Here is a 13,716-nt window from a genome sequence, read left to right as displayed (position 1 = left end):
GGCCGTAACATCGCCTTCACGGAAAACAATTACTTTATCAAAGTTTTCACTTTTTTTAAATCAATTGTTTTAGACACTAGGCTACACAAAAGTCTTAAAGTCACTAAAAGTATTTTTCTAAAGTTTCTCGTTTTGCAATTTCATTCCAAAAAACTTAAACACGCATATAGGTATCCGTTAAAGAAACGGGCACGTACAGATAAAATCCAAGTGTTAGTGAACTCACGCACGTTTCCTTTGAGAAGCATAGAGTTTAAATCACACGCCTGATCAAAGAGAATAGAGATACTTTAATGAAACTTCCGATGCATAATTAATTGTACAGTATATACAGTAGAATCCTAATTAAACATTTTCACAATGAAGGGGGTTTGGTGTCTATAATTGCCACTAACGTATTAAGGTATAAAATGCACTCATTGGTGGTGATGTGAAAATCTCCAAATAATTTGTGTTAAAGGCGTCGTACAATGATGGGTTCACCTTCACACACATCAAGACAAACGATATTTTTAATTCTAATAATCTTCGACCTACATGTAAACTGTGACAAAAAACGCATGTAAAATCCAAGTTGTAATTTACAAAAAATACTCACGTTACTAACTTTTATTATCACTTTTCACGAGATACACCTCTTCTTTCCATTATACATCACATTGACGGAGGCCCTGCCTCTACAGAACCTCATAATAATAGGCTACGCCATTTCTTTTTTTCCTGAGCAGAAATAACTTAGGCCTACTTAATTTTTTCGACCTATATATTCTACTCCATTTGTGGCCATCTGTTTTGTAGATATGTTATATATGAATTATATTTTGGCAACTTTTTTCTTTACTTTTACAGTAAGCAATTTACAGTTTAGTCACTGATGTCTCACCAATACAAGAACATAATGTACAACAGATAAAGCTCACAGTAACAAATTGCACGCTCCTATTTAAACCTGTAGGACATAATATTACATGAAGAGGAACCGTTCAGCTGTCATCCCTCAATGCTTTAACACGCAGAGTACAAGCCCGAATTACAGACATTATATATCACTGTTACAATGTTTGGGTGAAAAAGTATCCACGGCGTTATGACTTGTGTACCAGCCATTTACCAGACTTTTTTGAAAAGGTGAGTTGGACGCAAAAGTTCTATGGCTAGGTGCGAACGTATGGCTTGGTTGGCTGCACGAGTATTGTACAGACTCTGGTCTGTAGCTGCCCCGTTGTAGCAACAGAGGGTCCAAAAGGGACTGTGGCCTGTGCGCCATATAGTCCAAACTGTTTTCAAAGGTGTGATGGAAACGTGACCTCATAGTCGACTCATTTCGTGTCTCAGGAGACAGGGAGGGGGTCGTCATCGTTCGCGTCCCCGTGGTAGAGGCGGGCGTGTCTTGCTGTTCCGCCACCTCAGGAGACCTGGATTCTACAAGGTGCTCGTCGTCTTCGCCGCTTTTGGCGATGTAGGCCTTGCAGTGGAGCTTCATGTGTTTACGCAAGGAGCTGGGATGTGTGTAAGATTTTTCACAGCCTCTGACCTTGCACGTGTAGGGTTTATCGCTGGAGTGAACATGAGAATGCTTCTTCCGGTCACTGCTGTTTGCAAATCTCCGACTGCAGCCCTCAAACTCGCATTTAAACGGTTTCTCACCTAAACGGGCAGAGGAGGGGGAAACGCGAGTTACGGGTGGGATGTACAGTCAACCATGGCTCATCAGTTCTGAGTGCATGGTGTCATTAAGATGTGTTATGCAGGATGTTATACAAAAAAAAAAAGTGTGCTGCTCCACACTTTGCAGAACTTTGTTAAACTTAACAAGAGATAAAAAGATAACACTCTTGTGCATGCAAAACTTGATAAATCGAAATCCCTCTTTCCCATCATTCTTAAAAATAGTGATGTTTTCCAGTCAGTTGTTTTCATGCAATAGCTGCTAATTTCAAAATCATGGTTCACACGAGCTAAATCAGATTTAGCTTATTAATGAACCGCAAATGCATATAGCTTAGCCTAACTCAAATTGATTTCAGAGTTATAAAAAAAGAGAACAATTAAATTAAGAACATAGTAGTTTAATTTCACAAGTTTTATTAACCCATAATAAACAGTTCACTTATAAATAATTTTATGGAATTGTGTCAGTGATTAATTTTCAATGTCTGCTTAAACTGTTTTCAGTGAAAAATTATATTTCCTAATATTCGCAGATATTCTGTTAATCGACCAATTCATATTTGTATATGCGTCCTGAGCCAAAGATGAATTCCTAGTTTAATTCATTTCTAGCGAGAAAAATAAAGTTAACTGTGGCTTTAATAATTAGTCATATCGATTATCATATTTTTAATTTATAAATCATATCTTATGGTTAAATCTTCTTTTTTTTTAAACACATGAAGTGGCCATTTATACAGATAATATTCTAATGATTAATGTGACGTCAGTTTCAAGTGTAGTGGACTCGAAGCTTGCAGAGCTTAGCTCGAGCGGGTGCACTCCACCATAGCAGAGAATTCAGCTGTGCCTTGCGTAAACGCTACGTCACAGCTCTCCGGTGTCCCGGCATTTATTTATTTATTCTCACTGCATGAATGAGAGGCACCCAAACAACTGGCCTGTGGATTGATTTTCATCAGCTCGAAGGTTTCTGAAAACGAAATAAAAAATCACCCCTCTAATATGAGCAAAAAAAACGTTAGAACAAACAATAGGCTTCATTTGATATAAATAAATGCTTTAATCGCAGCCCAAATTAAAGTCTGGCACAGGCTGTAGAAAATGTAATTCTATTGTGTATAAAATTCTACATTAATTTATTTGCCGAAACATTTTGAAAATAAATTAATCATGACGTGTTTTGACAACCCATTGTCAAAAGCAGTGTTCGTGAACAGCCCCAAAAAAAATGACATAAAAAAATTACGGTAGAATATTTTAGTGTTACTTTGGGAACAACTAATCAAACAGTAGCCTACGTTTTGTCGAGATTTTCCTGTCCTGGCAATTATTCATGAATTAATTTTGTGTTGGAACAATGTTAAGCAAAACACTCCAAAACAGGTTTAGAAACAATTCCATACGTTTGAAGCCTGTCATTCTATTTATTATTATTATTATTATTATTATTATTATTATTATTATTAACTAACCTGTATGCGTTCTCTTGTGTATCTTGAGGTTCTCGGATCTGGCAAAAACTTTTTCACATCCATGAAAAGGGCAGGGGAAGGGCTTTTCTCCAGTGTGCACTCTGACGTGGTTGACGAGCTTGTATTTGGCTTTGAAAGGCTTTCTGTCTCTTAAACAGTTCTCCCAGTGACAAACGTAGTCGGAGTGCTCCGGTCCTCCGACATGCTCAACCGTCACATGGGTGACGAGTTCATACATGGTCCCAAAACTCCTGGCGCAGGGCGGCTTGCCAGTGCCTTCTTGGCCGTCACTCCACTTGCACACCAGCTCGTGCTTTGGGTTCTGCCTGGAGCACCTGAGGAAGGCGTCACCCCCTCCTCGCTGCATGGCCATATTCAGAGGCTTATAGAACTCCAGGAACTGGGTGACTAGCTGCTGGCTGTCGGCCCTGGGGCCACTGACCGACTGCCCGTACGGGTGCGTTCGTGAGAGAAGATCCCCTGGAAGACCCAACATCATTTGGCTGCTGAGATCTCGGGTTGCGTCTGACGAGCCATGGGCCTGCTCTTGATACGTGTTGAAGAACGCGTGGCTCCTGCCATCCCTATAGCTGTGGAGGTCACGGTACCTTCCAATATTGCCGTGTTGGTTAGGTCTCGGAGCCAGTTGATCAGTTACTGGTGGCATGCCTGCTGCTGACAGATTTGTCCCAATGATAATGCCCCTAGGACTGGGTTCTAAGCGATGACTGGTGTATCCAGTGTCTGGAAAATGGGTAACCGAGTGGTCAACATATGCACTGGCCCTCGTCTCGTGGTAGTCTCGCAAATTTTGCGAGGGGCAGAGTTTTAAGGAACTGCCAGTGGGGTGCCCCGTGTGCTCCTCTGCCAAAGGTGGCAGCACCACGCTGGGTTCAGTATTGCACTCCCCAGGGTTGACGCAAGAAAGAGGGCAGCCACTAAACCGCGACAGGCTTGTCATGTTTTGTTGCAAGCTTGGCCGAGGGCTTGGCAAATCAACCAACCTCTAACGTTTACGATTTACCTACAAAACAATTCCCCATTTCCCCCGCTGTATCATCTGTATGTGCAGTTATTGCCTGTAAACCTCTCAGACGCAGGAATAGGACCCAGGTTCGTTAAGATTGGTGTGAGTCCCATTCCGTTCACTTTGCCCTCTCGATTTGTGGCAATAACCGTGGTAGTAAAATGCTCCGAACCAGGCCATACTGCAATATAAAAGCACAGCAGGCAAACCAGCTTTTAAAAAAACGGTGCTTTGGGATTGGTCGGAATGCGCGATGATTGACAGTCCCTGGATTTGTTTTAAAAGGGACACGCAGGCGTTCACCACAAGACTCCGTTTTCAAATATCTCAGTGAAAATGCTTTGATATGTGCCGCTCGCGCACTGCCAGATATTGGCTGTTCTGTGACTTGAGAGTGCCGAATGCGATATTGTTGAAATGTTTAAATGCCATATTTATATGAATTATTAGAAAGTCTGTGCTACGAATGCTGTGCAACGGTGTGTTTTCAACATCGAATAGAATTAACCGGAGTTAAGCAACGAAATCAAAATTATCTTTCAAGCCACAATGTCGGTTTTAATATTTAATATTGTGGTTTAACTTTAATTAAATTGAATATTCTTTGGTGTTACTCGGTCCAGTAGCTATAATACTGGTGTTCATCGTAAACACGATTTATTATTAATATTATTATTATATTTTTATTATTTCTTTTATAAATATTTTATTTGTTTTATTTATTTTTATTTAAGTTAAATATCACGCTTATTTAGCTAAAGGTAAATGTGACAGAAACTTCACTTTGTTTCTCATGCAAAATTTTAGGAAAATATTATTTGTTATTATGTATGTAAAATGACATAATATTTGCTATTAAACACTTCATAACATGGAAATTCGGGGGGCACTACTTGATTATAATGCACATAGAAAATATACCATATTGTAAAAAGTATCGTTCCGCATGTGTAGGTCTATTCGTTTGTTTAGTGAAGACGAGTTTAATTTTATTGGATGTACTTAGGCGTGCATTTTTATCGAATATTTTTCTTGAGTTGCAAATCTGAGAAAAAATGAACAATTGTTTTATTCATTTATAACAAAAAATTAATAGGTGAATTAAATGCATTCATACATAATATATCTAATTAATAAATAATAATAAATGCACAAAAATGAGCCACAGTAAAACTAGGGTTACGTCAATATCACATAATAGCTAAATATAACGTTAATTGTACGTCGAATATGCAAGGGTTAATAGACTTTTGACTTTCGAGGTTACAAGAATGACAGCTTTAACCTTTACAACCCCAAGATGACCTGTTGCCATTTAAAAATGAAATGTATTCGCTTATTTTTAATGTTCTGCACTTGTCAATATTAAACGGGCAAAAATGAAAACAGGTTTGTGGTGTAGCCTACTCACTGTTACTGTAAAAAGTGTGACAGCATCTTAGTGTGGACCATCAAATTATTATTTTTTTTAAAGGGCCAACTCAAAGATGCTTATATAACCACACAAAATGTTGACGTATTAAGAACAGAATTTAATTATGTGAATTGTTGGAATCTAAAGAACAACTTACACAACTTTTATACCAGGGATACTGATCACTTACCTTACCACATTTTGAATTTAAGAAAGTAATTAATGTATTTCTTCTGAAGACTGTCCCCCCCATTCTTCCCACAAGTTCTTGGATAGAGTAAACATTACAAGACTATATTTACTGAGGTTACAGGAACTGTATTCACAATTAAGTCATAATTAACAGTAAAAAACACCATTCTTTTTACATTAACAGGGTCATATCAAATATAAGACAAGAGAGACTAGAAAAGGCCAAGAATATATACTTTTATATGTAATGAGTCGCAATGCAGTTTTTAGATCAATCTCCCTGACCATGATATCCAACACCATAACAGAGCATAGAGAACAATCAGTGGCAGATATTAATTTGTATAACAAAACTGAGTCTCTTCTCCCACACCACACAGCAACTCTTCCTGATTAATTTCTTTCTTCGTTATTTCTTCATTACTGGAAAAGTCCAAATGCATTTCTACACATATTCTGTTAATATACTTACAATATTAAAGATTTCCAATAAATGAGTTAGTACAATCCCATTTAAATACATATGGAGAGAGAGAGTGAGAGAGAGAGAGCATAAATAAATGATCATAAGAGAAAAGTTATTAGGTACAGTATAGAACACTGAATATTGTATTTTTGTGTTCTATCAATTCAAGTAATGGTCACTAAATAGACCTAATGACACACATCTATAGTTCACGAAGGTCACAGACTTGTCTTTGGGACCTATACAGTGCACAAACTAAATTTAGTCAGCAAACACTAGTATCAATTCAATGCATCCATAGTCAAAGTCTTATCACAGTGGTTTAAAGAAGATAACTCACAACTGAAAGGTGAGCATTATGAAACACTAAATAATGTATGCTCTACAAATCTAAATATACTTTAAATATTTTTGCCAAAATGTAAAGTGCCTCTCTTCCTTGCATACCTGTATTATATTTATTTTTGTACAATTACAAATACAAATGTAGCCTTATCTTCATTTCCATATCAAGACATCAATAAAGCCATACATTGCTTGTGAGAACTTAAAAATAAATAAAATGAAATAAAATAAAGTAATAGTAAAACGTGGTAATGCTGGCTGAATATATTCGGTCTAATATATTAGTCTGAAAACTACAGAAAAAGTTTTCCTCATTGCAATGAACGTAGCGGGTGTTCAGCTTTACCAGTTAAGGGCTAAATGTCGGTACATTTACATGGGCAAACTAAGTGGAAAACAGAGAAAACTGAGTGAGATATAAGTAGGAAAAAAAGCACCAAACACACGGACTCTACACTTTTAACACAATTTTTTCTCTGATTCTTAGAACTCAAGGGCACAATAGTCTATCCTGGCAACAGCAGTTTGCATTCACTAATAAGCAGATGCGTAACGCCTCGACAAATTTAATTTCCAGTCATTTATGCTAAACATAGTTAACAAATTTTATATAGACACATGTTAATTGAAGGTACCACAGTTATCTCATTACTCAATACTGATTAAATGTTTGAGATAAATAGACCCACTCCTCAACAAAGCTAGTAGAAAACAGGCTAAATACTTTAAGGGACAAGTACACAGATATAAAGCCATGTGTCTGCATACATATTCAGAAAGAGAAGATACATGTAATAGGCCTATCTCAAAATAAAATTAAAGATTAAAATACTACCCATAATATAATCTCCCTAATATGAAAAGATGACGAAGTGGTAGGTAATCTGAGTCATTTCCATCTGTTGTTGCTAAGCAGCGAAAGATTTAATTTATGTATTTAAGTATGAAATAAATAAATTTAATGTGAGATTGACAACTGGAATGAATGAATAAACAGAACAACACCATCTATACATCGATAATTATCAAGACTCTATCGATGAACGATGCTATACACTGAGCTTGATAATTGTGTATTAACCCGAATCATCATCTTCAAGATTTCAACTTTCATCAGTTTCCAGGTAATTCTGCTCTGACTAAAAAATATGAAGACATAGTCTAGTAAAGGGGCAGGAGCTATCGCATTATTCTGACGAAACATTATTTGACTGCCTCAAATAATCGGTCGAAATATAGCTCTGGTCAATGCAATTATAGGCTTTTAAGTCCTTTCAATTTACCGTGGTCCAATGTAAAATAACGTACGAGGCCCCCTTGAGTTAAAAACGTCTCTTGCCCTCATTTGCCCTTTGGCCGACATTAGAGTTGCAGTGCAGTAAATAAGTTGTCAAATAACTGAACAATTCCCTGCACAGAGAAAGCAAAGAACGTCCTTAAGAACTTATTTCCTAGCCACGCCTGGAAATGAATATGTCACATAATATATTAAGCGCGTCCACATTTAAACAGACAAACTAGGCCTACATCTAGAGTGGAAAGTAAGAAACCGTAGCTATCTCACTTCCGACTGTGAAACCTTAAAAAAATAGCCGTAAATCTGTCCGGCGGTACAGCATACTCACATGTGTGCTCTTGTACGAAAGGGAGAGTAAGAGAGAGGGGCAGAAAGAAAGAAAGACAGCAGAAAGGAGGGGGGATAAAGCTTGCAGAAAGATTAGGAGAATAACTGGATATCTATATTGCTAGCAGTAACCTTTAAAACTTGTGTGACTTTTTAAATAGGTGTTTACACACCACACACTCTCTCTCTCTCTATCTATCTATCTATCACATTATATTAACATTTACTACTAAATTCTATTAAAATGTATTTAGGCTATGTATTTATTGTAAATTACTTTTTCAAAACGGTTTAAATTTTCTTTGTTATTAAATGTTTAAAATTTACACGATTTAGATTATTGCCTGAATATAACATGCAACTGATCAACAGGGCACTTTTATAAAGCAGCTAATGAAAAATAGATTAGGCTACTCACCTTAAAACTATTAGACTAGGTCCCTATATGCTTTTTTTTTCTCGTAGAAAATGCTGAAAGTGAAAGCGTGATAGCTGAGGACTAGACCGGAATGAAGAGCTGATTTAAAGATTTTTGTTTTTTAATCTCTAAAATATAAAAGGGAGCTCCTTTCGAGGAGAGATTGAGGGGGAGAGGGAACGTGAAATGGCTTGGAGGTATAAAAAGCTCTGCTTGAAACACTCAACGCTTCTCTGAACTTGATCAGATTTTGTGTGTCCTGCAGCGAGTCACCAGTAACCCTGTGAAACTTTCTCAATAACAAGAATTTATTTCGCCTTGGAAAAAAAAAATCCTAGGGATATTATAATTACCACCATATTTCTTTCACTCTTATTTTGGAGTTCTAGGCTACACTCCACAGCGCGATGTATATGTTTCACCATTTTACGGCTTCAGGAAATTTAGAATTTTAAAAGGTGATTTCAGAAAAAAAAAACTAATCCAAGAAAAAAGAAAAACCTGATGGACGCATATAGCTATATGTACATGCGATAGATAGATAGATAGATAGATAGACAGATAGATAGATAGATAGATAGATAGATAGATACAATTATTTACAAATTAATTATCTTCATTTCCAATCAAAATTATGAAATTGCTAAATTTTTAAGTCACTTTTGACATTTTCTTCTCTATTTCGCTTTTTTTTTAAGAGGCTCGGCAAAAGTGTATTTTGAGAAATTAATTGTCAAGCAACTCCTGAAAGTTTATGTAACTTTGGGAACAGCTGACGTGCTAAGCACGGGAAATAAACAAGCCTTTTACTGAACCGAAATAAAGTCCCGTTGCTTTACCTGCAAATAATGCCAACAACAACCAATCAAATCTACTCACTGAAACGAACTGCCATTTTCAATACTACACCATGCCAATCAACGAACGCGCAGCCAATTAGCACCCTTCCTAGCTGTCACGTGACAAAGAAAGCGCTGTGCTCTCATTGGTCAGCATAGAGCTGCCTCCCGAGCTCATTTATGTGCAAGGAGTGAGTGATTGACTTTATCAGTCCAAGGACATCATTCGCCTGGAAAGGGGGGGAAGTTTGATCTTCTTTCTCACGGATCCCAGTTACGGGAGTTTTCCTCCCGTTTACCGAGACTCGGAATTATCCTTTCGTTTTTCAATTCAACATTTCTTTATTGAAGCCTACGTGAAATTGTGCTCAGTTTACCGTTACCCACTTCACTCCACTAAACTGGGGTTTCTCATATTTTTTTTTTCTTTTTCACTTGCTTTTTCTCGATTGAGCCCAATGACTATGCTCCTTGATAGCGCTCCTCAGTTCCCTCCACTAGGAGTAGGGGGGTTCGGAACGCCTAGACACCATGAGTTGGGAAACCGAGATCCCGGGCTGGGGCTCAGTCCATTCGCAGATTCATCTCACTCGGCTGCCTTCAAGATAAGTCCCGTTACTCACGATATCGCCTCCAGCCAGTCATCAGCGTTCACCCCGCAAGCTACTGGATACGCAGCCGCGCTCGGACACCACCACGGAGGACAAGTTGGTTCTTACGCCGGTGGAGCATTCAATTCGACCAGGGACTTTCTCTTCAGAAACAGGGGCGCAGGCATCGGAGAGACCGCACCGCCGAGTGCCCAGCATGGAATCTTTGCCGCTTCTGCTGGGAGTCTACACGGGCCCCCCGGAATTTCGGACAACCCGGGACATCTGTTGTTTCCTGGACTTCACGACCAGAGCGTGAGCCACACTTCACCGGGAGGACATGTTGTAAACAGTCAAATGCACCTGGGTTTACGCGGGGACATTTTTGGCCGTCCAGATCCGTACCGATCTGTGGCCAGCCCTCGTACGGACCCTTACGGCACAGCTCAGCTCCATAACTACAACCATCCCATCAATATGAACATGGGGATGAACGTACCCACACACCACGGTCCGGGGGCCTTCTTCAGATACATGCGGCAGCCTATTAAGCAAGAAATGTCTTGTAAGTGGATAGATGAGAATCAGATGAACAGACCCAAAAAGACTTGTGACAGAACTTTCAGCACAATGCATGAAATGGTGACACATGTTTCAATGGAACACGTTGGCGGCCCAGAACAGAGTAATCATATTTGCTTCTGGGAGGATTGCCCGAGAGAGGGGAAATCCTTTAAGGCCAAATACAAACTCGTGAACCACATCCGAGTGCACACTGGAGAGAAACCGTTCCCTTGTCCGTTCCCCGGTTGTGGGAAAATCTTTGCAAGATCAGAAAATCTTAAAATTCACAAACGAACTCACACAGGTAAGGCATTCGTATTTCCCCCTATTTTTGCTTACCCACTGGTTTTGGAAAAATAAATATTCATTTATTAATATTCCAGCGGGGTTATTTATACGTAAATTGCAGTTCTTTAAAAAAAATAATAATAATAAACAAGTGCATTTTTCTTTTGAATTAATTTAAAAGTAAATGTAATAAAAGGTTTATTTAAACACTTTAGGTTTGGGGAAATTAAATACATTTGTCAAATGTTTGGGAAGATTAAATTATTTTGATCACATGACCGTTATTAAGGAATTTAGTTTCTTATTCTCTTGTTTTTCCGGTTGAGTAAAATATGTTTTTGTTAAAATGTATATACATTGCATCTCTTTGAGGAGATGAATAATACAGAAAAAAATAAAATGCAAAGCTGCATGCGTTGTTGTGGAGCGAATTTGTGAATGGACTGTCCTCTTGCATTTGTGAAGCTATTCCTGATGCTTGTGGCTATAAAGTTAGAAATAGCATGGGATTTGTGTATTGTGGATGCATGAATACAGTAGTACACATTGGTCTGGGAAAGTATGAAGTGGTCGATTTGCATTTAGTCTGATGGCTGGATTTGTGCCTAGATAATTGACCCCTTTCGAGATCCACATGAAATGCAAAGCAAGCTGTTGAACAGTCTATATGGTTACACTTGGCAGACAAGAAACGTGTGCAAAAATTGTTCACCAACTGCCACACAGTAAACACGACAATGCATGGCGTGTTGGTTTGCTAAAACGAATATAAAGATTATTTGGGAAGTAAAATAAAGGATAACAGCAGCAAGGACTCTCAAGGAGCATGAGATGTGGGTAACCAAACCATCTAGCGTGAGCACAACACGGCCTGGTAATTTCGAAAGGCATATTACATAACTGAAAGTTGTACTGAACATCCGCTCTATTAAAAAAAAAGTTACATTACTAAACCTTCAGTGTTTGCTCTCACTTGCAGGTGAGAAGCCATTTAAATGCGAGTTCGAAGGCTGCGACAGGCGCTTTGCGAACAGCAGCGACAGGAAAAAGCACATGCACGTGCACACATCTGACAAGCCATATATCTGCAAAGTGTGTGACAAGTCCTATACACACCCCAGCTCTCTCAGGAAACACATGAAGGTAAGGGACGTTTTCTGGTCAAATAAAAATGTTGTAACCTCTTAGATAATATGCAACGTAATATGCATTATACGAACAATGCGTTTACATTCATTGTAAGCAGGCCTGATATTGTTCTGTGTGTTGGTTCACAAATGTATAACAGAGATCAGAAATCCTAGACATAGCATAAAGTTTAACCGTGTACAAGCGTGTTATCTCCTCCTGCATGTCATACATCTATGAACATTGTAATTGAAGGTACATGAATCACAAGGCTCAGAGTCGTCTCCAGCTGCTAGCTCTGGATACGAGTCCTCCACGCCGCCAGTGCTGGTTTCTGCGAACACTGAAGACCCGACAAAAACACCCACGTCTGCAGTGCAAAATACATCTGCACACAGCGATGGACTACCACCTAATTTTAACGAATGGTACGTTTGAAGCTCCAAGCAGATTCTCAAATGGTGGACCAAAAGGTTGAAGTAACCTTTTAATAAACTATTTACGCTATGGCGTTCAAAATAGCATTGAAACAACAGGAAAAGATGAGAGTTCGCCAACAGGCCTCGTCCATTCTCAGGATTCGAAATTTGACTTTATTCCGAGTTCGAAGAAAACTAGCAAGACATACAATAACAAAATAACACTTTCTAAGAATAAATGGTTTTCATTTAGTTTTCAGATTTCAGATGATTATTTTATTTTTAATTTTATGTATTTTCTGAAGAAAAAAAAACAATATTTAAAAATAATGGCAAAGAAAGAATATTTCACGGTGTTTTATATTAAGGTGACACTCACATCACCTTTTGATTGATTGTTAAAACTTCAGACAGTCTTAAGAAACGTGCCAAAGTCTTTGTCTTGAACTTGAACAAAAAATAATAAATCATAAATAAGTATATAGCCTACTCGTGAATGTATTTCCTTGTTTGATGGAGTCAAATCTGTTGTCCAAGTCCGTTTTCAGGTGGAGGAATGTGGTATTAGCTTACGATTGTTACCTTTGAATATAACGTTGCCTTTGTTAATAATGATGTAAATACATATCCATGATGCCATATTTATCAATTTGTAATTTAATTATCGGCGAAAGAGCCGAATCTTAAATGATATTTATGGAAATGTTTTCTAACAAGACTGTACAGTTTTGAGTCAATAACCAGTTTTAACGATGAAAAGGGAGTCAGTTCTAAAGTTCCCACGATACGATTGTATCTTTTTTAACCAATAAATGTGTCTTATCTGGGTCGTAAAGTATTAATTATATTAATATTATGACATGACATGACATGATCTATATTTTCAAGTATTTTCCAACGCAAGTTCATGTGAGGACCCTTTTTCTTTTCTTCTTCTTAAAATCAGTCATGCAAGGAAGTAATATCGAGACTTTCTAGTTATTATCAAAATGACTTTTCCCAATTTTCTCTTAGCATCAGAGTATAGACTACATAAGGAACACTTACAAATTCGAGAGGCCCACTGACCAGTGTTTTCATCGACACGTCTATTTCTGATCAGATACACCATGCAATAGCATAGCTTTCATTCATGGATCAATTTTGAACTCGTGTTGACAGTGTTAAAGACATTATATTCTTGGGGCTTGAGGTACAGCCATTTCAATCAGTATGGTATTCCATTTTTGATGGTTCCAGAACTGTCTTTGTGGATG

General features: G+C 38.0%; 2 protein-coding genes across 2 annotated transcripts; one reads left to right on the top strand and one right to left on the bottom strand.

Annotated features, from left to right (window-relative positions):
- Positions 1-876: 876 nt before the first annotated feature.
- Positions 877-4,286, bottom strand: zic6 (zic family member 6). The gene is made up of 2 exons (XM_016446543.1): positions 3,147-4,286; positions 877-1,647 (listed from the first exon to the last, which is right to left on the bottom strand). The coding sequence occupies exons 1-2, from the start codon at positions 4,105-4,107 to the stop codon at positions 1,040-1,042; spliced, it is 1,569 nt and encodes a 522-aa protein (XP_016302029.1). The 5' UTR covers positions 4,108-4,286; the 3' UTR covers positions 877-1,039.
- Positions 4,287-9,661: 5,375 nt separating this feature from the next.
- LOC107658104 (zinc finger protein ZIC 3-like) lies at positions 9,662-13,372 on the top strand. Its single transcript, XM_016446544.1, has 3 exons — positions 9,662-10,929; positions 11,893-12,056; positions 12,297-13,372. Exons 1-3 carry the CDS (start codon positions 9,930-9,932, stop codon positions 12,477-12,479), a joined length of 1,347 nt encoding a protein of 448 aa, XP_016302030.1. The 5' UTR covers positions 9,662-9,929; the 3' UTR covers positions 12,480-13,372.
- Positions 13,373-13,716: the final 344 nt, after the last annotated feature.

Source organism: Sinocyclocheilus anshuiensis, unplaced genomic scaffold (assembly GCF_001515605.1).
Source record: "Sinocyclocheilus anshuiensis isolate Anshui unplaced genomic scaffold, SAMN03320099.WGS_v1.1 scaffold227, whole genome shotgun sequence".
Classification (NCBI taxonomy): Eukaryota; Metazoa; Chordata; class Actinopteri; order Cypriniformes; family Cyprinidae; genus Sinocyclocheilus; species Sinocyclocheilus anshuiensis.
This window is presented reverse-complemented; position numbering and strand designations above follow the sequence as displayed.